Source organism: Nansenia antarctica (genome assembly GCF_963989245.1).
Source record: "Nansenia antarctica genome assembly, chromosome: 10".
NCBI lineage: Eukaryota > Metazoa > Chordata > Actinopteri > Argentiniformes > Microstomatidae > Nansenia > Nansenia antarctica.
Window position 1 is genome coordinate 21415416 of NC_137680.1, and position 27818 is coordinate 21443233.

General features: G+C 42.9%; 1 protein-coding gene across 1 annotated transcript; it reads right to left on the reverse strand.

The window, feature by feature from the left end:
• Positions 1-9787: 9787 nt before the first annotated feature.
• LOC308166412 (carboxypeptidase Q-like) lies at positions 9788-27755 on the reverse strand. The gene is made up of 8 exons (XM_080540709.1): positions 27585-27755; positions 26438-26891; positions 25964-26171; positions 25429-25636; positions 13905-14016; positions 13547-13638; positions 12198-12399; positions 9788-10287 (listed from the first exon to the last, which is right to left on the reverse strand). Exons 2-8 carry the CDS (start codon positions 26889-26891, stop codon positions 10127-10129), a joined length of 1437 nt encoding a protein of 478 aa, XP_080396835.1. The 5' UTR covers positions 27585-27755; the 3' UTR covers positions 9788-10126.
• Positions 27756-27818: the final 63 nt, after the last annotated feature.

Consider the following 27818-nt stretch of genomic DNA (forward strand, 5'->3'; position numbering starts at 1 on the left):
GACACAGAGAGAGGCAATTCCCAAAGCCAAGCAGGCAACAGGACTGCAGTAGGTACTGCACAGTACATGCACACTATTGTTCAAAGACAGACACTGTAGTATAAATGTTGGTTTGTCATAGTTAATAGAGTGACAGTGACAAGGCTCAAGTCAGGACTGATGTAAGATCTCCAGAGACCCAACCCACCCTGGGAACGAACACTTTGCTCGGCTGCCCTCGGACAGGCGGTTCAGGACCATGTTCGCAAGGACAAATAGACTGAAGCTCAGCTTCTACCCCAGGGCCATTCAGGCCCTGAACACAGCAAAGACCTAGGTTCTAGGCCCTGGACAATCTAGACAATTTGATGGCAGCTACTAGATTGTAATCAAGTGCAATACTGAAACACAACTGTGAACATTTCAAAACTGCAAACTGCGACACTTTAAATGAATGTGCAATAACACTATGTGCAATATGACAACCCTCGGGTACATAAGGTTCAGAGATAGGAAATGTTAGAATAGGTATAGCATAGCATAGAGTACAGCACAGTGTTTTATTTGTATAGTATAGTGGATAGTGTACTGTACATAGCCTTTATTTATGTAAACCAGCTCTTTTCCCTTCTTGTTTTTAGTTTTTTTTCCTAGCACCAGGGGAGCCCCCCCTCCCAAATTTCGTTGTATGGTACCTGTACTATATCAATGACAATAAAGACCATTCATTCATTCATTCATTCATGTAAGCGGTGATATGTAGCTACAATCATCCATGGAGTAACAATGTATGATATGACAAGAAAAAACTGCTCTGCCGTTATTTTTTGCATTGCTATGTGTTTATCATTGTTATTGTCACATCAACACAGATATCACTCAAACTAATCTTCTTGGCCAGGGGTCACTTGATAAAACAAAAGCGATTGGGATCTAAATGTGACTTTCCTGGTTCAGTAAGGGATGAATAAAACATTGAAAAGTCTGGTCCCTCTCCGCCGTGCATTGAGCGTAGCTACAGTATAAGGAGATATATATATATATATATATAATAATCATTGAGCGTAGCTATAAGGCTGGTCATGCCTGACTTCTCAACTGTCATTAGAGTGCAGTGGAATCCTCCAGCTACTGAGCAGCATAGCAGACCACACTTACCACCGCACACTATTCAATAGTTCTTCAAGGCTTGGCAATCCATCTCTGCAGATTATGTTCATTAGATTTGGAGAGGCTGTTTTTCTTTTGATTGAATCACACTCCAGAGAATTTGGGGTGAACTATTTCTGATTGAATTCACCTCTGTTGAAAGGTCACATGAGGCAACACAAGGCGAGTGAGTTGCGAGTTGCTCCTCTCTGGGGGATCATGTGCTAAGAGAAAAACACCCTAGATTATTTCAACATTATTCCCAGGATTCATTGTTTTATTGTACATCGCCAAGGTTACGTTAACTGTTTTAGGCTGACAAATTGATGGCTGCCTTTTTCAAAAAAAATTTAGCTTTATTTATCCAGGTTAGTCTCGTTAAGATAGAATCTCTTTTTCAAGAGAGACCTGGTCAAAGACAGCAGCCAAGGAAAATGTATGATTAATAATAAACCCATTTATGGATAGATATCATATACCAATATGTTCATGACTATGATTTTGAATCACAGTAACTGTTTTGGAATTGCTTAAGACCATTCTGAACTGAAATACATTTGGTTAGTGGAGAGTGAGTTGGACTGGTGGTCATGAGTTCAAATCCCAGATCAGAAGGTCATGAGTTCAAAGTTACTCTAGGGAGTCTGTCTCTGTGATCTCTAATTGTAAGTCGCTTTGGATAAAAGTGTCTGCTAAATGGTTCAAATCTAATAAAACATGTTTTCTGTAAAATGCAGTATGGTATTTGGTGAGAGTAAATAACGTTGACTGTGGGTGAAACGGGCTTGACGGTTCTAATTTGACATTTGTTGGACGTTTGACGTAGAGTGGAAATGTTCTTCCTGGAGATCTGGGGAGAGATGTTATCAGCCACAGTCTCATCAACATCAACGTCCCCATCACAGGACTGTGACGTCAGATGGAAAAAATTACAAATGCTTGTTTATATGTTGCTTCAATAGAGAACCATTAAATCACAGATACAACGTAACTAAACTATATTTTACATTAAAATACTTTAATAAAGGGCAATTACAAGGAGGGTTTGTTTATTAAGTTAGTTTGAAACCAAAAAAGCTTGTACAAGTAATAATGATTCCCATGCACTCCAGTTCACCACTGTTGCTTATCAACAGCAGTAAAACTATGGACAATACTGTACGTATCCACTAGATGGTGCTATTGTATCATATTTGTATGGCTTACAAAAAAGGAGAATTGAGATCAACAACTAATGCTCCTACAGTAACTCTGTATGAAATAACCTGAGACCATGTCCAATTACAGGAAGAGAAACTGTATGAATAATAAAACATAAATTACAAAACACATAGTAAAGAAATGGTGCATGAAACTCAGTATTGATTAATAGTAAAATGCAAAAGCTGGAAAAAAGAAATGCAGAGAGAAGAAAAAAGATGAGTCAGAGTTCATTAACATATAAAAAGCTTCAGCTCAGGATATTCAAAAGATTTTCTGGGATATTTGCATAAAGGAGATTAAAGCAGAGGTATATATAGAACCATGTATGTCTGACAGGATTAAACCCCTTTGGATGCACAATTGTTTTTGCGGGGTTCCTTGTGGAGTCACTTTTAGAGAACAAATACTTGGGTGAAATTAGGCGACAGGGAAAAAGCTAATCTCATAAATACCGTCTATGCAATGTTACAGTCACTAGAAAGGGGAAGTGTGACACTATAGAAAGATCTCAATAATAAACATGGATCACAATGCAATCTAGAAATGTCATACATGTTTCTAGGACCATGAGTTTTTACATACTAAACTTTACATTGCTAAACGAACAAGATGAATAAAACAATCATGAGTCTAAGTACATTATAACACATAAGGACTAATACATACTAACAACACATGTAATGCATTGTTCATGGGGTAAAATGGAACCTAAATGGTTTAATGTTGAGCAATTTCTCACTTCAGTAAATGTGATTCACTGACGAAGGGCTATGAACAGAAACGTGCATTATTGACAGTCCTCAGAATTCCAGTACAATTCTCAATAATGCTTACACAGCAACGTCACGCGTGGCGCACCTCGCTGTGTTTACTGAACATCAAGAAGGCTTCTGTGAAGTATGGTTTCTAACAAAAAGAAATTCAGCAAACTTGCTCTATGCTTGTCAGATACTACACACTGTTGTTATTGTTGTTGTTGTTGTTGTTGTTGTTGTTGTTGTTGTGTCGTCTCCCCCCCCCCACCCCTCCCGTTTTCACATGTACAACAGAGAAATACAGAGAAAGGGGGAGAAAGAGAGAGAGCTGATAGTTAATTGCAAACACAACCATATTCAGAGTTATTCAAAGTTCTGTTTTTAGGATATGCAGCACTGATCATTATGGTATGACAAAACCAGATGTATGCACCAATACGCTTTTCTACTATCTTCCCTGTTTCACACACTCATAACCACGTTCATAAACAGGTTCCTCTTTCTTTTTCTTTCATCAACTATACCTCTCAGAAAACAAGTCACAAGACTATCGCCTCTGTTAGAACAAACGTCCATACAATGAATGACCCTGGGGAAGTGAGGGGGCCGATGCTCCTCTTATTTTGCTGAGAGAGTAGTTTCAGTCCTGTAAAAGCCTGACCAAAAAGCACTATGAACTCCATCATAGAGTTTTAGCACCAGAGGCAGCTTGGCCAAACTGCAACGTGTAACTTCATCTGTATTCATGATTAGCTGTGGACTTTCTCACTTCATCTCTCCCCCGTCTCTCTCTCTCTCTCTCTCTCTCTCTACCCCCTATTTTTCTCTTTCACTCTTTTCCATTTCCACCCTTAAATGTGCTATAGGTACAAAACAGCTGAGCTTGCTGGTTCTGGCATGGCTCCTGGGCAATGAGGCTCTATCGACGGCTTCGCAATCTGGCTACCCAGGCCGCCTGATGGAGAGTAACAGCCTGGGTTCAACCCCCCCCCCCCCCGACTACGCTGCCAAAACTGATACGGTTTGTTGTTTCGCTCACTGCCTGGCCAAAGGTCTGTGTCTCTGCTCATATTTCTTCTGAATACCTTTACCCTAGAGTGACGACCTAGTGTAGGGAGCAACCATCGGAACAAATGAACATCAACAGTATCCATCCAGTATGCACCCGAATGAAGCCCAGGACTGACTGGATGGTGGATCACAGCCTCCACCACTGCCTGACCTGAGGTACAGTATTGACATATAAGAACAATGAAGGGTACATTTCTACAGAAGTAGTATGTTAGTGTGTTGTCATGTTGCTGCCCTGAGGTAACTTCATCCCTTTACTTCTCGCTGCTGTTTAGGTTTTCATTTGGTTTTCCCCCAGTGAAGTGAAGTGAAGTAGTGTTTTTTTTCTTCCGCTAAACGTATCTGGGCCAAAAGCACAGTAATGAGGCCCGCTCCTACAGTATATCCCACATCATTGTGGGTACTTGTGGGCTACTTGCTGGAACCCAAATCTTGGGTAAATAAATGAAAAATTCCATTATGCACATTCCATTTCAACCTCCGTCCTCTCCCTCTCTCGGAAATATACTGCCCTCTGCATAATTGACATTATGCTTTTGAATTCCATACCGTGACCTCAGAAGCTCAATCAAGATAAATAGCATAACCCACTTCCAAAATTCAAGGACAATTATGTTGTATAACTTTGACTCGATAATCTCATATAGGGTACGTACTGAAAAACCTGGCACTTTAAATGCCTTCACCTTAACACACCCCGCTGGCGTCATACCGCTATCTCTTTTCTCGCCAAGTAAAGACCTCTCATCATGTCATCTTGCAGGACTAAGAGCAGATGTCCGTACGCCTGACCCATTTTGCCGGAGAATCAGAGTGGTACTGTGCATGTAGCGGGTAAAGAACATCCTGTCCCAAACCACATTCAGAACAGGCTCCACGAGAGTGAGCCACAGTAAGAGTGGGTGAGATGAACACTGATGGTGAGGGTTGAAATCACAGAGACAGCTACAATCATCATCACTCATACGCCTCTGAGTCACTTCAGTACGGTTCAGACGGAGGAGAGCATCACCCAGTTTGGAGGATGGAACTGAAGATGTGGCAATACATGATTTAACACAGTCATTGTGAAAGAGGTCCATGTCAGACCTCAATAGGACTTCCTGGTAAAAGAAATCCTAGAAATAATATATGACAATATATGTATACAGTAGTAGACGATAGTTGTCAATCACACTGGATAAAACAAGTGGATTAAGCACATCTGTTAGACTGACGCTCTTGATATCATTCTTCTGTTGTGGTTATTGTTGCACTGATTCTGTACCTTTACATTCAAAATGGAGAGCTATTTCAAGTTAGGGTAAAACAGTATGGGGGTGAGCAAGAAGACGCTATAAGAAAATGAGTAGCATATTTCAATACATTCAGTACAATACATCTACTATCAGAACAAACAGCTTTCATGATTTAAAAATAACTCGGTGTCCCCCTCCTTTGAATTTGGGAGTGTTCTGTTACATGATATGACCATCACCATACATTATCAGACAGACAATGAGGCGAAACTGACACTAATGTCATCATTTCAGTCTTGCACATGGTTGCATCAGCTCAGACGCTTTTAGTATTTTCTTTCCTTGTGTAGCATCCTTTTTACAAATGACAGAAGCCTCTCAGGTTTCATTTCAAGTGCCATAAGTACACTCAGGGTGCCAATATAAGAAATAGGACATATGAATAGGAAGAATTACTCAATTTAAGACATTATCAACACCAAGAATGTGACATCTTAATTCAAAGTTTGTTTCACACATAAACAAGTTATTGTTAGAGTAATGTGATCATATAGCAAAGCATACGGTCCTCTGTGGCTAAGTTGGTAGAGCACGGCGCTAACAACGCTTAGGTTGTGGGTTTGATTCCTGCCGGGACCATATATACTAAAATGTATGCACTCACTGCAATGTGAGTCACTTTGGATAAAAGCGTCAGTTAAATGGCTTATATTATATAGCAAAGTGAATTAAGAATGAACGTTTTTAAGTTACAGTAAACCACATCGATATGGACGCTTGTTTTTCCTAATAACATGATTCTTTATCGGGGTCAATTCCATCCAATTTGAGTCACCTCAGGGATGGAATCGACTGCCAGTTGGTAAGGAGCAACCATTTTATGTCCGAACTCTACAGAAATGGAGTGGAGCCAAACTCTGACATCATTCCATAGGGCCTACGGTGTAGACTGTCTAGAAAAAAAATACAGATTAATTGTTTTCTGTGCCTTTGTGGAGAGAGGGAGAAATAGGCAAGCACTTTGAAAACCACATGGGTATGCATGCCAGAGCATCAGAGTAACTGAATCTTTACCTTCAGATTGAGCGCCAGTTCACCACTGAGTTTTTGTGTGTTTCAAATTAAGGCCCGACATTGACTAATCTAGTCGTTAAGGAGCTTGAACCTTTTCGGTAACGCTCAGGCTTCACCCTTTGTGTCTCAGTTCAAATGAGGATTTACATCCATTCCTCATTTCATTTCCTGCTCTGGAATGTATTTTATGTTCTTCATTGACACAGTATGGATTCTGTCTCCCATATCTCTGGCTGAGTTTAGGGGAATTAGATGCAGCTTTGGTTCTTTATCGCCATCACACACTTCAGTTTTAGCAGCCCAACTTTTTTTTAGTCTTGTTTTCCTTTCTCTCGCTCTACTGTGTCAAAACACTGAAGCTTTAGATAAGTTATCTAGAGGACAGCGTCTCCTTTGTATCGTGTTATCGTCAGACCCCAAGTCATAATAATCCAGGGAGAGGAAAGATTATCCTTCAAACGACTTTTTTTTCTTCCCTGTAGTACCTCCATTGTGGGGTTCATTCCACAAACTGTTCAACCACTGCAGCTCACACCAAAACAGCTCACATGCAGCTCCCAACAAGCAGATCCACACCTTTCACAGAATTTCTGGTACTAACTCGAGATGCTCTCTGACACACCATCATATGTGTTGCTACTCTATAAGACTGACCTATAACCTGACCTATAAGGTTAACATACAGTAGCCAGTCCAACAAAGAGCCGACACTCAAAAATGTATCGTAAAAGACAACGCTCTCTTCCTAAGACACTATGCATTTTCATCCATTTTATTCTAGGAGCTTTTATTGTATTTTCCTGACTTGAGTGTTTCATTGATGCATGTACAGTGTACTGTATGTATCTACGAATGCCTATACTTTAACATATCTCCATAGACCTGTACTACACACACCTTAGAATGTGTATTTGCAAAGCCATTCTCAAAGTGAGTGTTCATTCCCTCTACCAGAGGACTATACATGTACAGAACAATGAAAGCCTCTTACTTCACCACCATGTATAGATCCAGTTTCACTACTGAATGGGGGTCATATTTCCTCATATGCTGTATAGCCCTCCAGGCTGCTGTTCTTCAAAGACATTCCATAGCTTTCACTACTCCTTGATTCTCTTCAGGTGGCCTCTATCCTACACAGATTTCTAAAGCACAACTCTGGAGCATAAAGAGAAAGAGATCTATATCTGGGGCCTGGGGGAAAGATGGTATATTATACACACAAATAAAGCTAGGCAATATGTACTGAAAGCTGTGTACAGTTTTATTGCGATAAACTTTAAATTGCCCTTGTTTTTACACCTAAGCATGTGTGCTCGCCGGTAATTGGATAGGATACTATTCTCATAATTCTAGCTTCGCCTTTTCTCCTTTCAACACGTTGGACAGAACATATTAATGGGGCTTTTTCTACCGTACTGCATCGCTGCAGTTGATAATAAGGTGATTACAGCCAAAGGCGAAGTTAAAGCGGGGGCTTTATCAGCCCTCCATCAACACCTCAGACAACCCAGTCCTCTCCTGTTAGCTTTTAGTCCCACAGAACGTCGACCCAACAGTTCCCAAAAAAGAGCCCCTAGTCTGAGTCACTGAGTGGGAGAACGGATGTCTCTGTTTTCACAATTACTCACTTTGGTTGACTGACAAATCCTTACATCACTGGTGCTGCTGACATGCACAAACTAGAGTAGGAGCTTCCAGCTGCATCCTTGGTCCCCGTAAATACCTCTACCCTCACCCTAGGAAGGGTAAATACCTCTACCCTCACCCTAGGAAGACTCCATACCTCTACCCTCACCCTATGAAGACTCCATACCCAAAGCATGCTGCTGCTTACGTCTGGTTTGATCTCTCGGTCATAGAAAAGTGACTAACCCAAAAGAATAAGGTAGCCTACTGGATATCATTCAAACTTGTTCAGAGCAGTTCTCTGTGGACCCCCCCCCCCCTCCCAAATTTTTTTTTTCACAAATGTTTTTGATTGATGCCAAGCAAACATGGGACCGTCCGTTGGCCAAACATTTGGTTTCCTTTGTAGAACGAGCCACATGCTTTCATGACCAGGACCACTGATCTGGAGTTGCCAAGATGCCTCAGAAGCGGAAGAGTAGCGGACCCAAGGTGATCCGTCTGAGGTTCTGTTTACCTTCCGAACGGAACCAACAGCGCTCCGCTGATACGGTTGTTAGCCACATGAGAAGAGCATGAAAGAGAAGGAAGCGAGAGTGGAGAGAAAAGCAAAAACACAACCGACTAACAATGACATCTTGATTTTGCGTGTGTGCGTATTGGATAGATAATACAAGCTGTTTGTTCCCTCTATTTTGTTCTGGTATTACTTAGCATGTTGGAAGTTGTCATAGAAACAAGCACTCATGAAACAATGAATACATAGTTTTTTCACTTTGCTCCCCCACACACTATAAAAGAAAACCCCAAAACTCAGTGTTGATTAAGCTATATGGAAAACAAAAGATACATCATTTTTATTATAGTGTGGGCAGATGCAATGCCTAGGGGATTATGTTGCTGCCTTAGGGAATGTTGCTTTACTTTAACATGAAACAGAGTATTAAACACATCAAAATGAATTCAGTGCCCAATACAAATTTCCCCTGGTCATATACTGTGCGATTCACGGTCGATCACGTGTCTGAATAAGAATAGGAATCGAATCTAATAATGTATTTGAATAAGAATAGTGAACAGGACACAGGTAACCACTACATTAAGGCAGTGTGACAGTGATCCATGTGTGGGGCTCAGTGTTAGCAGGACCCTGGGGGGGGGCTCCCAGCAGGAGGCAGGAGGATCCCCATCCTCATCACAAAGTCAAACGTGATAACTCACTGTGATGGGACTCAACTGCAGCGAGAGGGTTACTAGAGGTTACTAGTGTCACACAGGCTTGGGTCAAAGCCCATCAATGTCCAATGTCTGCAACTCAAACGACCTCCAAAAGCCTGGGCCAGGTCATTGACCAAAACATATTATATAACTGTACCCGAAATAGTTGGCAACTCTAAAATAAATGTTACCGATTTCAACATGAATTGATTGAGTTGATGGAGTGACTAAAGCATGTCAGCAGGCTCCTGGCAGGAGGATGTTTCTAAATGTGGTTGCCCTACAACTTCCTCCTGATGAGGAGAGGAGGAAGTCATCCAGGCGTGAACTCATCAACGAGGTTTATCCTGTCACCAGGCGCGTCTGGCACCGCTCCCAAATGTAGCGCACCGACTTCCTGTTTCCACTCTCCACATGCATCTAGAGTCTAGTTACGTCACAGGGACTACATGGTGTATAGCAAACGCACAGCTTTATTTAAATTGTACTGTAATGATACATTATTGACAGTGCAAAGTAATCATTATCAAAAAATAGACCAGAAAATGATATGGTACAAACTCATCGTTACAAATACTGTGTAGTGGCTTATGCAGTATCGACAATTACTCTGGAGCCACTTACCAGAGTAGATATGGTAATTTCAAAGAAATGGGCACAAACAGAAAATAAAAAACTGAAATGTGTAAACAGAAATCAAAAGGTGAAGGCAAATTGACACCATTAAAGCTTTTTTTTAATTAATATATGTACATCTCATGAATACATTTCAATAACGTTGCATCATCCCAGTCTGTAGAGTGTGGGCGACTACCTGGGTAGCATGTCCTGTAGGTCAGCTACCACGTACGCCACCACGGCCCACACCGCAGAACACAGGTTCATCTCCACAGGGCTCTGCACTGACATGGTGTCCGCCTCGGTGTGGTGGAACCAGAAGTACTTGTCGTCAGCCGTGTGCAGGCTGGCCCCTGGAGCAGACACAAGACAGACGGCAAAAAAGACTGAGTTCAGAACAGTATTCATGATGTGGGGTGGACACACACACACGCACGCACATCTTTGAAATTCTGATCAAACAAACATGCAGCACGTTCAAGAACAGAACTCCTAGGCATCCTCTCAATCCTATCCTCACAACCTCCACTGTTGACAAAGGGGAATAAAAATCACTGGGCTCATTACAAACCTCTCATGTTATGTTTCCCTTCTCTTTTTTTTTCTTTCGCAAGCCAATGCAAGTAGGAGCCGAGGCATCCAGAGCAGTATAATTGCATGTGGTAGCATTTAGGGCTTTAGCTTGGCAATCTGGTCCCTGTACAGTTTCCAGATGGAAACAGGACGATACAGCAGCCTGTCCCCTAACATTCCCATAGTACGTCTCGGGAAGAAAACAAAAGCCCTGCTTGTCATCCGAGTCTCTGCCTTTCGCTCCCCACGACAGAGCCTCGAGTTCTGTTTTATCTGTAAAGGGAATCCGTAAGTTTGTCAGGAGGAGACGAGAGACTTGCGGTAGTGCTAGAGACTCTGTTGAATTGTCGAATGTTGACCAAAACCGACTACAATTGAGAGAAAAGGCAACACTTCACCTCAATGTGACTAACCTGGTTAAATAAAATTCACACTGGAAAAATAAATGAATCGGGCTAGCGAAAGGTCATTGGGTGGTGCTTAACTTTTAGACTTCGAAAAGTAGGTGTTTGAACAGCTGGTTCGATGATTCATGTGTTTAACATTGTGGCATTGAACCCTTGCAGGGTCAGGCCTTATACATTTCACCATCCTCCATTAATGGTCACTTTTCCACTGAATCCATATGATGTCAGTCATTCTCAAAGTCATTTCATTTCAGGGGAAGGCCGATTTGCAGGCGGGTGGAGGAGCTAAACACATTCCTCAAGAAAGGAGTGTAGAGGCCGAATTTACTCAGGGATTATCTCCAATGCCTTCTTGCGCTTCTGGTTTTCTAATTGGCTTCATTGTTTATGAGCTTCACCTCAGCTTTTGAGGCCTTGAAAACTCTAGAATTTGTGTGGGATGAAAACCTAGTTAATGAGCCAGGGCAGAGCAGACATGCTGGTGGGCTCATCCTTACCCGCTCATGTCCTTGGAGACATGATGTTGTTTCTGTTCAAAATCACCACAACAAAATAAGAATTAAACTTTTTTTCCTTTCCAAATTTCCCTTCTTGGTCACAGCAGGCTGACACGGCAATTTCATTTCTACATATGGTTTGAGAAAAGGGTACTTTCAAGAAATGTAGGCACAAAACATAACTAAAAATGAGGATGTGCTACTACTAAAAGGCCACAAGCACTTCAGCAGTTTTTGTTGTGGGGGGGAGGGGTGGGGCTTTAAACATCTGGTCAAGCATACTAAAAGGATATGACCTCAATATTGCCATCATTAAAATGAATGGCTCCTGGGGGATGGGGGGGTAGAGGCCATAACAGTGATGGTGGGTAACACCCACACAATTAATTAAATCTTCAGAACTGAGTCAAAAGGCTATAACATAAGAGATGGCACACAGAGGGGCAGTTGACTGACTGGAAACCCTTTTCTCAGCTCTAGAGTGGCTGAGGGGCAGTTTTGTACATAAGATAAAGTAAATTGGTGTCTGATGCAAATTGGCATGTACGGTAGACTAAACTAGACTTTCCTTATTTTTTTTAATTAGTATTTTTTTCTAAAGAATCAGGTTAAATTCTTGTACAGTCTTGACAACAGTGTGCTGGTCCTAGCATATATTCGGTTTTATCATCATGATTGACGTCCAGGCGACCAACGTACTTGTTGTAAGTCACTTTGGATGAAAGGAGTCTGATTAACATCTGAAATGCAAAAAAAGAAACGAAACACAGGTAAGTGCGTACAGACCTGGTACCCCAGCGTCCATCCACATCTGGATGTCCGTGCCCTCCCCGTGCTCCTCCAGCCGGGTGGTGTTGATGGGCTGCAGCAGCTTCATCACCTCCGCCATCACCGCCCGGGCCTGGCCGCTGCCCGAGAACTGCAGCCCCAGAGGGGCGAAGGTGCCCATGTCAGATTCCATCACCAGGTCAAAGTTAGAGATGTTCACCTAGAAGAGAAGAGGTGGCTGTATGCGTGTGTATATATCCACAGGAGAAAGGATACTTCGATCACTTGGCATTTTAAAAAGGACGTACGCTTTCAGTTTGTTGTTCACAATGTTGTTCACTAAGCTGCAGCAGTCTTAAACAGAAAAGTCATTACATCAGAATTGTAGGACACGAGTACAGCGAGAAGGTGAGCAGCTGGCCAAGTTCAGCACTCGACAACCCCTCTCTACCCCCCTAACCACCGCCTGTTATGATTACATTCTAGAATCAAAATAAAAATGCACACAAACCACACCATCACATAATATCGGAATTGGGTTACAGCGCGGTCATGACTCCGGCAATCTTAAACAATCTGTGCACGGCCTCTCCTCACACAGCATGTGGTAAGAAGCTAGGCCTTGATTGGAAGGCAGAGTGAGGTTGATCAGTATTACCACCAGGTAGGCTGTTAGTGTCCTCCATCAGCCATCCAAATTGCATTGGGGGGGAGAGACAAGGCAGTCCCCATATTGTTCTACTCTTTGTGGTTTGCATTAACTTCACTCCCTAGTTGAGTAAAAGTCATAGGATTTGATTAAACACATCACACTGTAATATGTAGTCTGTTGATGGTTAGGAAGGTCACATTCAGCAATCTCAAGTCAATTGCTTTTTACAGGGTTCCCACACCCTCTGAAACATCAAATTCAAGCACCTTTCAAGGACTTTCAAGACAATTCCCTCAAATTCAAGGACCCAACAGGGCATAGTTTGAGACAGATCTAGATGAGAATTTATATAATAGGAACTATCCGATCACAGACAACAATTCAAAAGAGGGCCTTGAATGTGTGAACACTAGATGGTCTCTTGCCTTCTCTACCACAGCACAGCAAACAATATATTGTGAAATGTGTAAAGTTAAGCAATACAGAGACAACATTTAATATATATATTTTTTTAGAGAGAGAGAGAGGGGAATTCAAGCACTTTCAATGACCCATGTCTATTTTCAAAAACATTTAAGACCTTGATTATTTTTTTCTCAAATTCACAAACTTTCAAGGATTTCAAGGACCCGTGGGAATCCTGCATTCAGCAATCTCAAGTCAATTGCTTTTTAGTCAGACGAGACGCACCACTGTACGAGTCGTAGAGCTTTACCTTGTGACGTTGGAAGTACTGGGCCGCTCCTACTCCTCCCTGCTCCTCCGCCGTCCACATCACAGCTCTGATGGTTCTTTTGGGACGCAGACCTGTGGTCCAAAGAAATGACAACTCACAGTACAAAAAGGACAGTACAAAAGCCCCTGAACTGAGGCACAGGGCTATTCCAACACAGGTTTGACGCAAGTCAATAGGACTATGGGCAGGCAGATGAGTTTCTTTTATGACAGAAGTCCCATGAGAACATAACATGATGACTGGACCGTACTCAGGCCAGTTGGAGCCTCCACAGTAAGAGGAGATTAAGGTGAGATAATGACGTGGGTGTGAGCAAAGGACCCTCCTGGTTTCCTACCGAGGTCCTTGAGCAGAGACAAGGCCTCCCAGGAGATCAGGGCTCCACCTCCATCATCCATGGCCCCCTGGCCCACGTCCCAACTGTCAAGATGGCCGCTGAGCAGCACCACCTGAGGGGGGAGACCGAAGGACGGGGATTAGTTTTCAGTTTAGTCATCACCGCTTCATTCAGAATATTAAAACGACAGACAACTAAAGTAGCATTTTCTCTATTTTCTTTTTTTTTATCCTTTCAATAGGCAAAACAATGCAATAGTGGATCCTTTGTGACTAGTAAATAGCTACAAAGGAGATATCATTTAGAATCAAGTCTGTCTCCTGTACACTACAAAAGTTTGCCTGAATACAAAACAAACACAACATTTACCTCACAATGGGGGGAGAAAAAAGAAAAGAAAAAAAAGAACGAGAATTACATCCAAACTTTTCCAGATGTTGGCTGTCATGAGGAATGGGAGCGTGTGGGGGCCACTGGGGTGAGGCGCCTTTGTACAGACGCTGAAAATACTCCACAAGACCTCCTATCGCTCTGTGTGCCATGTGTTAAAAATATCTCCCCCTTTTCTATGTAGAGGCCTTCAGCACTTCTCTTATCCAACAACCAGCAGAGAAGAATATGCTGTGTGCTTGATATGCTGTTTTGGTGGGAAGACAGCCTAGGCAAACCATGTGGCTGAAAATAACTGGCGACCTAAAATACCATCTTAACACAGTGGCCATCTTTACTTCTAAATAGTTGCAGAAGTTCCAAACCAGTTACAGTGTTCTCTTCAGAGACTCTAGGGTACAGTAAATGTGTGGCATATAGTTTTTTTTCGTGAAAAACTGAAGGCCCAACCACACTGACTGTTTAGTACATTTATTTACTTAAACCCACCCCAAATGTTTATAGTAGAATGGTATTACCAATACATGTCACAAGAAAATGCATAGAATAGTAAATCGAGATCATTCTATTCAAATGGGTAAACTTTAAATCAAGTTGTCTCATTTAAAAAGTTAGCTCGTCAGTTCAATCCATGAACACAGAAAAGCTTTACCAAAAATACACCAAGGAATATGATACTGTTCAATGTTAATAACCCCTAATAGGGCTGTTCACTTAGCTATGATGGTCAAAATGACCTCCCAATAGTGTAAAATCAAAACACTTAATACAACGGTCATGAATATTCATTTGACGTTTTATTTACAAAACCTCAGTTGGCTGTCTCCATGGCAATGTGCATGCAGTCAAAAAGTAAAAAACATTCTCTCATGGTGAGAGCTCGTGACATGTCAAGTTTCCATGTCAACATTCTACTAATTTCACACCGATTCTTTTTTTTATTTTTATCCATAAAACACTCTACCAGACTGAGAAAGAACTCCATTTTACACAGATGAATAGCCAATGAACTGCTTAAATCAAAACCCCATCCATAATACATTCGATTTATCCTCCAATCATCTCTACCCTAACCCTCTTTCCACTGGAGTTATTAACTCCACTCTATTCTCACATCAACCCCCGGGCCTCTCCAATTCACACATCTGTGTAGCGTAGACCTAGAGCAACGGCAGCGGTGAATACCACTGAACCACACCGTCAGAGCATCTACCTTTCAGATGAGGAGATAATAGGTGGCAGGAAGGAGGAAGAAGGTCGTTTTGATAATGACGTGTGGGAATAGAGCCTTGGCGCTCAGTTGGAACAGGATGTTTTGTCACTATTCAAATGCTACCACTCCGGAGATGTGTGGTTACGGCAAACGGAATGGAGCTGGGTTTACAGGCTCACAGTGAATAAAGGAGAACACAGGAGGGTCATCTCAATGATCAAGTTCATCTCAAGTGTTAGTATGAGAGAAAAGACAGAAAAAAAGAAAGGGAAGGCCCCAAGAGACTACATTAGATTCAACTTTGTCTTTGCAGAGTACAAGTACCAGACAAGGAAACGCAGCTAACATTTCCATGTCATAAATCCAATTTGAAACACACTGGTAAGGCAGAGATGCTGTGCTTGACAGATGTTTTATGATGAATCGTTTTTCCCCAAGAGGATAGGCTACCGTATGCATTACCCTTGAATTGTGAAAACCGTATACTAAAGACGACACAATGACTGGCAGCTCTTCAACGTCCTCAGTGGCCCATCATGCAGCATTTTCACTTCTCAAATTCAAAAGACGGTGGTCTTTATTACGATGGTCAATATTTCTTTCAATGTCCAGAAAGATGTTCTTAAAGTCTGAATCAATGTCTCCTTTCCTGTTGATAGTTCGACATCCTTCATATAAGGATTCTGGTATAGTTGCTGAGGCAACAAAGAACAAAGGTTCCTTGAGCCGGGCCCTGTGGGCATTCTGATAGATGTTTGAGCTGCCAGGAGGATGCTGATGGAAACATCTTTATGAATCCAAGCAGAAAGGAAAATGAAAGCGACCACTGTGTGACATTGTTTTAGATTTAACTGAAGCGGCTCTCCTAAAAGCCTCACACACTTCATATCAACATCTATGGATCGTCATCTCAATATAACACGACAACTTGGGCCTCAACTCATTATGCTATGCAATATTATACGCAAATATACCCTAGCTAGCATGTCTACGTACCAACAACCTTAATACAATTCATTTATGCATAGGGCATTCTATTTATGGATCAAATAGCATAATCTTTAGGGAAGAGTTCAAGGCTAAATTACATCCATCTTGTGAGGGGGTGTTTGTAAAAGAAACAAGTCCTTATGCCAGACGGAAAGAGGCTCATTTGTTGGGCTGGTGGACTTCCCTGACTGCAAGCTCTTTAATGTGGAAAGAGACTCACAGGGTAAACAGACATTCATGTGTACAGTATGCCTCTGCATGAAAACACATCTTAATTGCAGCTTCAGTGGATACATTTTTGGCAGGGCCTACAAACAACCGCACTGCTGTCAAAGTGGAGGTGTCTGTTAGTTTTTCGCAGCATAAACAGGACACACATCCCTCTCCTAGTTCCTGACCAATCCTTCAAAGGCCTTCACTCAAGAGTGCTGACGTAAACAATGTCTTTAGTTTCATCTGTACATTTATTGAAAGAGCCATAAGGGAACGTGGGATACAATAACGCTAACAGACTACATGAAATGTGGATGAGGTGTAGGATCAACAGACCTGCGTCATTAAAAAAAAAAAAAAAACTAACTGCAATGAATGGTGGAGAAGCCTTTGTTCTACACATCAAAACAGTAAAGTACGTCTGTATAACAAGAGGGCCTGAAGGGGTAAACACCATTAAAACCAAGCAAACAAATATGTTTGTCACAACAAGACCCTTAAAAATTTTGGGGGGGAAATTGCAAAGATCGACTTAAGTCAAGAATTAGGCAGGAAACCTGAAGCAGACCTTTGGGTGTCCGACACATTTGTTGCAAACAAGTGTCGTCGGGAGGAGAGCCTCTTTAGGCATGCGAGTGAGTGGCTGTGAAATACATTACCGTGTTGTGTGGGCTCTCACTCATACTCCACTTCACTAAGTGTATTACGTTAGTATGTGGCATGGGTTCTTAATCAGTCTGGTCTCTCTGTTGTGGTTACAAATGGAATATTCCAGATGTTGCATGGTTCAGGTGAAATTAGGAGGGGCATGAGATCACGTTTCAGTATTTGGGGGAGATGAACTAGTTAGAAATAGAAAATAATAAGAACGTTTATTGGACACACCTCGGTGTTGTGAAAGGACGCGCATGTAATGTCAATAGACTTGTTTAGGAACATTTACTGTAGTGGAAGGCATAAAATACCCACAGACAGACACGCTCACTTATGATAAACCCTGGCATTTCCTGGAACGGGGGGTAGTCGAGTTTCCCTCAGAAACATGCCGTACTGAATGTCCTTTAAGAACACAAAATAGGCCAACTGAACCACCTTCCATGTTGCAAAGAACACATCTATACACACTGACGTTTAGCCTTTGATTATGTCTGTGTAGTAGAGGACTGATCAAGCTAATCAACACCTCTCAAACACAGCGATGGCATCTAAATCAACATGGATTTCACACGGTCTGAAATCGGGGAATCATCCAAATTGAGTCCGTGAACAACTCAACTACGTGTCATTATAAAGATGCGGTCGCTTCAGGTTTTTCCCCTCGAGGCAGTTAGAAAGAAAAAAACAATCCTCAAGGTAATCATCCTCTCTTGCCTGTAGACTGGATGGGACAACACCTCCTTCATTACTACACAAATGGTAATTATGCTACCACAGGAACTCAGCAGTCTTATAGGGAGCAGCTACAACATATTTCGATGTCTATTCTATTTTGATAATCCATCTTCTTACAGTAGAAGTGTCCTTTCACTATCCTCTCATACCTGGTGGACCACATATTATGTACACAACATGATGTCATCTACAGCCCCGGTGAGTTCACACAATCAGCATATCTGGACTCTTACAGGCATTGCTGTGCCCTTACTAACCTGATATCTGACAAGTCTAGTTTGTACAGAACCACCATGAGACAATGCAACAGAAATCATATTTGAATGCACTCTGATGTTAGACTAAGTCTAGGCCTTCATCTACAATGTTCTGTTCAGGAGGCATTTTACTGCATCAACGCTGCAGTCCCCGGCAACTGTTTCCAGGAGAATGACTTCTCTCCCAGTAGTGATTCAGGTGGGCATTGATCAGACACCATGTGCATGCAGGCCAGCTGACGTGACAGGAGAAGACAGGCAGAGCGCAGCGCAGCGCGGAGACCGCGGGGGAGAGTCACCTCTAGGGATCCTTTTATACAGCGCCAGTCAAAAGTTTGAAGTTCAATCGAATGGGGAAAGTGTCCAAACTTGACTGGTACTGTACGCTTCTGAATTCAGACCACTTTCAACTTGACGGCTAACTTCAATTTCTGGTTTAGTGTAGTGAGCAGATCGTAATGACCAGGGGAGCAATCGGACGTCTTTCCCGCCCCCCCCCACGTCCTCCTCCCCATTCACAGCCTAATCAGAATTGTATAAGTCAAGAGATAGGTAACGCCAAGAATAAAATATGTTGTTGGCTAGATGTGATTGACGATACACGTGAAATAACATTAATATCTCTAAGCCTCTTAGGAGCTTCTGTTAAAACAAAAAAAACAAAAAACGATTTGCACAGAATCTGAACAAATTAAACCCTCCTTATTTTTACAGCCATTGATCCTAATAGGGCATAAAAGATTAAGTCCAAAAAGAAACGCGATCAATAATTGTAGGCTACCCATTAAGATTATTGCAGTTCATGGTGATGCGCTTTAGCCTTAGGTTAAAGAAAAGGACCTTCTATAGCAGGTATTGTTTGCCCAGCTGAATGATGTTCAGTATCTATGGCCCTGTTGCTTTCTAGCTGAGGGCTGTTCGTGTTTGCGTCTACTAGTAACCCTGCACATGACTGCTCAGGGGTCTCTCTCTGCTCACGCGTCTCGCATCGCTCTAGACGAGCGAATACTGAGCATGTTCAGTGGGCAGACAGACCAAAAACAGCAACGAGGAAGTATGCATTTCATTTGGCGGATTAGCGACAAGCTACTAAATAAAAAAAAAATCGTGTGAAGTCAGACTTCAATTTGTCCATTCATTCATACAGTTATTGGTAATGACCCATTTCAGAAGGGACTTGACTCATCAGGTCTTTCTGTGTCTTCCTAGTATAGCGTAGCGTATGCCTGGATTGAAGCTCATCTTGTGAATGTCCAAATGGAAGTGTCTCTAAACCCAACAGTGCGATTTTGTTTTGTGGTAGTCCAAGTATCTTTTTTTATTTATGTAAAGCTGAATCATATTGGCTATGAAAAGACAGGAAATGAGGTTGACAAGCGCACTCGTTTCATTTCCTGTGGAGTGGCTGCGGCGCAGATGAGGGCAGCAGCTGCTAGGTAACAGTCTCTTGGCTCTAATTTCTAATCTTGAGATTAGAATTTGATTTCATCTTATTTCCCCCAATTTAGAGTTTCTGTACTAAAATGTTGACGTTTCAGACGGGTACGCTGAGCAAAGCCTTCTACAGCAGGCAAGCCCATTTTTCCACAGTAAAACACAGCTTCATAACTCATAACCTTTTGCACTAGTCTATGATTTGGGTGGAAATATAACACCCTTATTCAGTGATGAGCTGGGGGAACGGCGAGGCAGTCCTTTTTTGAAAGTCAAAATTCGACTATACAATTTCACATGAGGCGATGGGTGATTCAGTGCCATTACTGAGAGAGAACTGACTTACTGTGAAGAGGGGCTTTCACTCCTACACACAGAGTCTAAATCACTGGTCACAGAGCTGTCAGAAAAGTCTAGCACATCTGACTGTAATAAGCTCCAAATGCAATGCCTGGGAACGTATACGCCAATTTATCGTAGTCTAGATATCGACTACATCACTGCCATCCCTTTTTACCAGGATAGAGGGCCGGCTGTGTTATTGCAGACGTAGATTGGCAGGCTTTTGGGCTGACTGATGTTTGAAGAGTCTTCCCTCGGTGTGAGGAAATACCCAGCCTCAAGGTTATGTTTGCACATTCCATGGACCGGACTAGACCAACAGACACGGTGAACCTTTGTTCATTTCTTTTTAGAGGGCCAGCTCAGCTAAACTACTTGATCACATCCAGTAGATTGGCTAAATAGGAGTTCTCTGACATGTCAATTCACTCCAATTCAATAACAGGCACAAGTCAACAGCACGGTTATAGTACTCAACTTAGAGGAATGGAATCCCATTAAAAAAAGAAACATGGCTGCAAACTTTGTACTTAATATGCCATGCCTATAGTCTGCATTAAAAAGAACATCTCTCTCTCTCCCCCCCCCTCCCTCCAACTGAACTGCGTTTGTTTGGGTTCATGAAGTAATCTACCATTTCATGAGTGATGAATGTGCAGCAGAGTATAAACTATGGTTTCCCCAGCTGGATCATATGAATCAATCAGGGCCAGGAACAACATGAACTAAACCATGGGAGATTACAACCACTCTTGTCCTCTTACAGCACAAATGTTTCAAACCCAAACTAGACCTCATGTTCCACACATGTACTGTATCGAAATCTGTTGGAATCAAATAAAAATAAAAAAAGGGAAGAAATGCGTTTTCTCTTTTGGGCCTTGCGAGAAAAAGCGAGCGTAAAAAGCTGGATAAATAAGTGACGGTGGGGAAACCACCTTTCTGCGGCTCTCTGATCAACATGAGCGACTAGCAGGCCTCTGTAGGGCTGCACGGCCCTCAGTAACACAGCCCAGATGGGAGGGCTTTACTGGGGTCTGGACAAAGAAGGAGGGAGGAAGAGAGGAACTGGTGTACTGTATGACTGAAGTCTGCCTGTCTGAGACGGAAGAGGGACACGAGGAGCTGGTCAAGTTAATCACTCCAGCCCTGCCGTGAATCATCAGTGTTGCCATGGTTTTGTGGGAAAGATACGCACACGGGCACTGAAGTCAGGGGACCGTCCAGGGAGGCACAGAACCCTCTTCCTGAAAGAGCTACCCCAATTTCTCTTAAAGAGCTACCCCCCATTTCTCCCCGTTTCTCTTTGGGTGTGCCATTTTGGGTATAAGCTTGCATCGCACTATTTAAGGCTGAGGGGATAATCTGGTAATCTCAGATTCGGTACACAATACTAGCCTAGGCCTACAGTATGCATAGTGTACACAATACATAGCCTAGGCCTATACATACACTTGATGCTTGCAGTAGCTAAACAACAATAGCTTTGGACAACATACCTAGTCAGTACCTCACTAAGGAGAAAGAGGTGTGCCTGTGTTGGAATTCAACAGACACTGGAATGGAAGTCATAGGAAGTCATTAAGAAATATTTGGAGAGGTCTCATTTTTTTCCAGAGCTGTATCTATGCGAGGAACGCACTTTGCCAAAGTACATTTACAAGGCAAATTGCCTGACCCCAGTAAGTGAATTGAATCCCAACCCAGTGACTGTATAATCTATAAAGAGGCTAATTGCTTATCCATCTCAGTTGTCATTTCTAAAGTAATTCAAGTTTCCCTATGAATTACCTTTGACAGTCAACCCGAAGCCTGCACGCTAGTACGCACATACTTTGACTACCGCCTGAAATGAGTATTTCACATCGTAACGCAATAACTTCTACTTCAACCATCGAAGACACTGAAAAGAAGCAATACAGAAAACCATAACCTAAGGCTTCAGTTCAGTTGTCTGAGAAGATAATTGCCTTGACATATTCAGAGAATTGTACTTTGATTCAGATGTCATCACAAAACGCCGCCCGCACAATGGAAATAATTGATTTATTCTTGGACAAAAAGGAGAATCCATGAGCTGCATGAGTGACAGATATAAATCACCAAAGAGGTAGTTGAAGGTTAGCCACACGTCAAAACAACAAATGAGACTGACGTCAGTCACGGTTTCAAAGGAATTTGAGGGGAGGAGATAAGCTACATAACCACTTCAAGACAACCCTGGTCTCAGTTGGGCTCGCACACACAAGAGAACATCTCGTCAATCACGTGTACAGCAACATCGAATAAAAGAACTATTCCCCCTTTTGGATTACGGCTGTCAGAACCGCAGAGTCACTCCCCATCTTCTGTCGGAGACTGAAGACCCATCTCTTCAGGTTTCACCTTAACTGCTCCGCCTGAGACATCTACTGCACATCTGCACTTGTGTCTCCAGAGACGCCTGGTTCCCCCCTATACTGTTTCTCCTGTGTCTACTAATAAAATACATTTAAAAAAGTCTTCTTCTGTCATGAAGACTGCCAATGGCCGCTGGCTTGAGCTAGATTGCTTTTCCTGCCATGACTGGTGGATTGACGATTCACTTACTAATGTATCGATTGTCACTTTGGAATAAGGAGTCTGCTAAATGCCAAAAATGTAAATGTAAATTATGGATGGTTAGGGATTGAGAGCAGAGTTACTTTCTTGCAACGTTCGCTGACGATCAGAAAGCACTTCTGAATTATTCAGATTTGGGGATAACACTATCAGATTGTCCTCGAGTCTAATTTACCCCCCAAACCCAGCCATGACCATGGGGAGACACGGTAAATGGGGGTTGAGAGCAGGGCCAGGACCGGGGGAGGCTGCAGAGTAGAGGGTAAAGGCACTGGAGAGCAGGTGGGTGGGATTAGGCATCACGCATCATTTCAGCACAACCACCACTCCTCCTCTGACCCAGAAAAATGCCAGCTTCAAAGCCTCCAGAGGAAACAGGCTTGAAGGAAGTGCAAAAACACCAGACTTGGAAAGAAGAAAAAAAAGGACAGACACGGGAATACAGACCGTCATGTCATTCCATCAACGATACGACATGGGCAAAACAAACAAAACCCAAAAAATCTATGTAATATTCCAGAAAGTTACTCATTAGGCTTCCTGACTTGAAACTTTGTCCGTCGGCAAATGCCTTATGGCACCTGTATGAGGACCAAGACCAGGTAAAGAAAAGGGGATGCGGGGGGGGGGGCGACTCTGTAGCAGCCTGGCACACGCATCTCTAGCAAAAGGTATCCACTGGGCTTTTAGCTCGCGGCTAGCTGTGATAATGCTTAAATTAAACATGACGGCAGCGGAGACGCCGCTGACTGCGGGGGGAGGAGATGTCCCTCTGTAATTACAGCGGATGAAGGCATCGGTCACATGTCTGTGGGACGCAAGGAGCCACACAATGAGAACACCCTGCTTTCCCACCGCCAGCACCACGGCTCACACACACACACAAACTCACTTCTCAGCATATAGACTGGAAGAGAGAGTGTGAGAGGCAACATAAGCATAGGATTCTAACATTATGCCATAAGCCTAGTGACTGTTCATCTGATATTAAACGACGGGTATTCCATCGTATTCCAAGGTTTGGGGCTGACTCCTTATAAGGATATTCGACAGGTTAGAGGAAAGAAACACTCCTTTCGAAACTTCTGTTCATGACATCAATTACCACATGATGAGGACCCTCCTGACCTGGTGACTGAGAGTCAGGACTGTACGCCGTCACTCACATCGGCACGTCTGACAGAAGGAAGCTAAAAATAAGTGAACACACCCACCATACGCAATGTGACTCATTCACACTGCACTGTCACAATGCTGCAATCCGTTAGGCACAACTGTAGTACGGTCTCTTTTAGGCGTACAGTAAAGTTTTGTCAATATAGAATGACGCAAACTACGGCATAGCATTGTCTCACTAGCCAACTAGAGTTCACTTTTGGAAACTGGGAGAAGGGAGGATTTTGTGGGCTATAACTAATTTGGCTAATTGTTAAAATACTAAATGAACTGGCCAACAATACTAGGTTAAGCATCGACACGACAGATTTGCAGAAGTACTGAAACGACCATGTCACGATGACGCATCGGCAAACGCTCTTCAGTGGAGGACGGAAGACGACACTTTGTAAGAGTCACATCCGAACCTTGAGTCTCAAAGTTCAGAACACAGGAAGTGAAGTTCTCACTTCAGTAACAAAACCGTTCTGTCTCAACGTTGCCTAGGAATCCCAGTTTTTGTTTTTCCTATGTAGGGATTACCTCACAGACACAGCAGACTAAACAGAAGTAGGAATCTCTAGAGTCAGCAAACCTTGTGCTTTCCTCCCCCTTACGTAAGCTAGAGTCTAGGGAAAAGAAAAAACCAACAAGCTATGGCATAACAGAGCAGGCTCTGGCTGTTGAGAAGTGTTGAGAAGCTTAAAAAAAAAAAAAAAGACTACGCCATCATGTAACAGATGTACAAGAGATCTGGAGACAGGTTTCAAAGTTGTGTCTACTATTCCCCATGGTCTTATAGTGGATTGATATCTACAAGCATACAAGCAGGTTTTTTTATTTTTTTAACTATGACATTTCTCCATATCAAATTAGTAGAAACCATGAAAAAAAATGGTACTGGGACAAATGGAAAGACCCCCCCCCCCCCTTGGCATCACAATCTCTCGCAGATCAACAGCTTTGATAAAACAGTACGATACCAGTGACAGGAATGCCAATTTTCTCCAGTGTCCACCGGGTGACTAACGAGGCGCTACGTGGACCCGGCTACAGCGAGCTCAGACATGTGCCGTGTACTGGAGAGAGAAGCTCCTCCATGACTGACAACCAAGTGCCAGGGCTGGCTTATAATTGGCTCCCAAGGGAGAGGAAATTCAGGCCTTCACACTGACCCTACCTCACACAGAGCATGTGTCAAGCGAATGTGAAATTGGTCTCCTGCTACCTTTGTGACTGGGGGGTGGTGGTGGTGGTGGGGGGGTGGTCACTGAGTCTCACTGAGACCAGAGTACTGAATCATCGCAACACAAATTGCAAAAAAGACAAGTAGGGGAATTCTTCACACACTGTAAAACACAGCCCAAACCTTTGGGAGTGAGGGCGGGAACTTGTATAAGTAAAAGGTAATCGACTAGTATTTAGCAAATAATTGACTTTGTAACCCTTTGTATCTTTACAAGTTTGTAACGGGAGGCATACATTTACATCAATACAACAATAGGGTAAACTGTAGGCCTCAATTCAATTCCTGTACCTGTTCTGGGTGTTCGCTGCCTACGATCTCAGCCACCGTGTTGAAGGAGTCCACGTCGGGGAAGGACTGGGCACCCATGGTGAGACGGACCACCATCTTCTGGCCTCTCTTGGCCATCCTGGCCATCATCTGGGCGTCCTCCACCGTGATGCAGGCGGTGGGGATCTTCTTCACTCCCTCCTGGTAGTCTTGGAAGCCTGTGTGAGGACTGTCACAGAAGCGGACGTTAACGAGGCACATTCGTCACAGCTCTTTATCACACAGTCCGACGCGCAACCATCATGACCTAAAGCAGTGGCTATTGGCTAACATTCACAATTCTGTTAAGTAAAAATAGGAATTTATTCAAAAAGGTGTCGACATTTCAGCGTTACTACATTCAAATCTGTGGGCAATAAAATTACTTGAATAGAAATTACAGTGAACTTCAATCCACGATCCACAGGGTGTTCAGGCTTTCATTTCAGCCCAGCACCAGTCGATTCAACAGATTCCTAAAGTGCACAGTAATCATTGTAACCCATAGCGACGGTACCTGTGAATGGAGAAGGGGGTGATGGACCTAATGAGGGAGGCCACTGCTCCCACTCTTGCTGCCTCTGACGCCCCAAACTCCCTGTACTGCACTGTCTCCCCATAGCTGACAAACGGCTGGTTGAACACCACAATCTTCCCACAGGCTTCATTCGACCGTTTCTTGAGCTCTTCAAAAGACTCCACCACCAACACCTCTGCTTCAATACCTAAAGAAAGAAAGAAAGAAAGAGAGAGAGACCCATTTGCTGAACAGACAACATGTTCCACTTCTCCATATTTGAAAATGTTAGCGGCTAAATAGCATTACACTAAATGCACAGACAAGATTATCTTTCACCATAGGGGAAAGAATTTAAATGCTAGCACAGGAAGGCAAACCTAGATTTGACCATTTGATGTCTACACTCTTGGCTTGGTCTAAGCAAACCAATGCATTTGCTGCATGTCTTGAGGGAAGGAGTGAACCGCCTACCTCCTTTGGGTGTCGCCACACTGCTGCCAAGGCCCAGGACGGCTATGGTGCGGTTCACCGGCTGCAGCATTGCAGCACTCTCCTCACCTCTCACCCAGTGAGGGATCTTCACCTGCTCCAGGTGCACGTTGTCCAGCCCATCCTGCCTCAGAGCATTGTACATGTACTTTATAGCCAGATCCAGGTTCTTGGATCCACTGACCCTGTTTCCCACTGTGTCTACGAAGTCTGCTAGTCGATCGTAAGAACGATTCTGGGCTCTGCCGTACACAGCCAGGTCAATGATGCCCTTGGCCACTTGCGCATAGCCGGCTATCTCTTTAGCTGCCTCTGAGAATGTCCTTCCATCAACACTGTGTGGCAGGCAGCTACAGTGTAGAAATGTGACCATTAGGAATGGGAGAAGAGCCAGGGGGAAATGGCCATATTGTTTGGTCAGTCCACACTGCCTCATCTGGAAGACAAAGAAAATGAATTAAGCACTTTGAAAAGGTTTCTCATGACAAGAGCATCATCATGTACGAAATGAGAAACACTGTCTTCTGCTGAAAGCTAAAAAGAACTTTTCACAGGAAATCATTCTTGTAACATTAGGCATTGCATTGCTTGTAACCGCAACTGCTGTAGCCACATCTGTGACTAGGATTAGCCTGTGTATGTTGTCTGTCTATCCTAGGATTATACACTACAAGCATCCAAAAAGGTTCAGAGATAGGAAATGTTAGGATATTTATAGCATAGCATAGAGTACAGCACAGTGTTTTATTTGTATAGTATAGTGGATAGTGGATATAGCCTTTATTTATGTAAACCAGCTCTTTTCCCTTGTTTTTAGTATTTTTTTTTCCTAGCACCAGGGGAGCCCCCCCTCCTAAATTTCGTTGTATGGTACCTGTACTGTATTAATGACAATAAAGACCATTCATTCATTCATTCAAAAGGGTCCAAATAAATGTAATCCTAGTCACAGATGGGGCTGAACAGAACCAGGATTAATTGTCTAGCGATGTAAGAGACGCAGAACAACACAGGCAACAATACTCTGATTATGTCATGCGTTAAATGGCCTGCTGCCACACAAGATGATACAGATTGCGATCTGTCCACAAAATACAACAATAGCACCAATTGTTTGATAGGTACTTACTTTTTAAATGTCCAAATAACTTCCGTGTTTTGGATGAAAATACGGCGCGGCGGTGGGGACAAAAGTTGTATGTTGCACATTTATGAGTTTTCACACTTCGCTCACAGCTGAAGCTTATCTGATTGATTGACTCATTTAGGCTTTCTGTTGAGAGGGAAATCTACTGATTATGGTCTGGCTGTCTCTGGCTGTCATACTCCTAATAGATGTTCATACTCGTCATTCCCCTGCCCA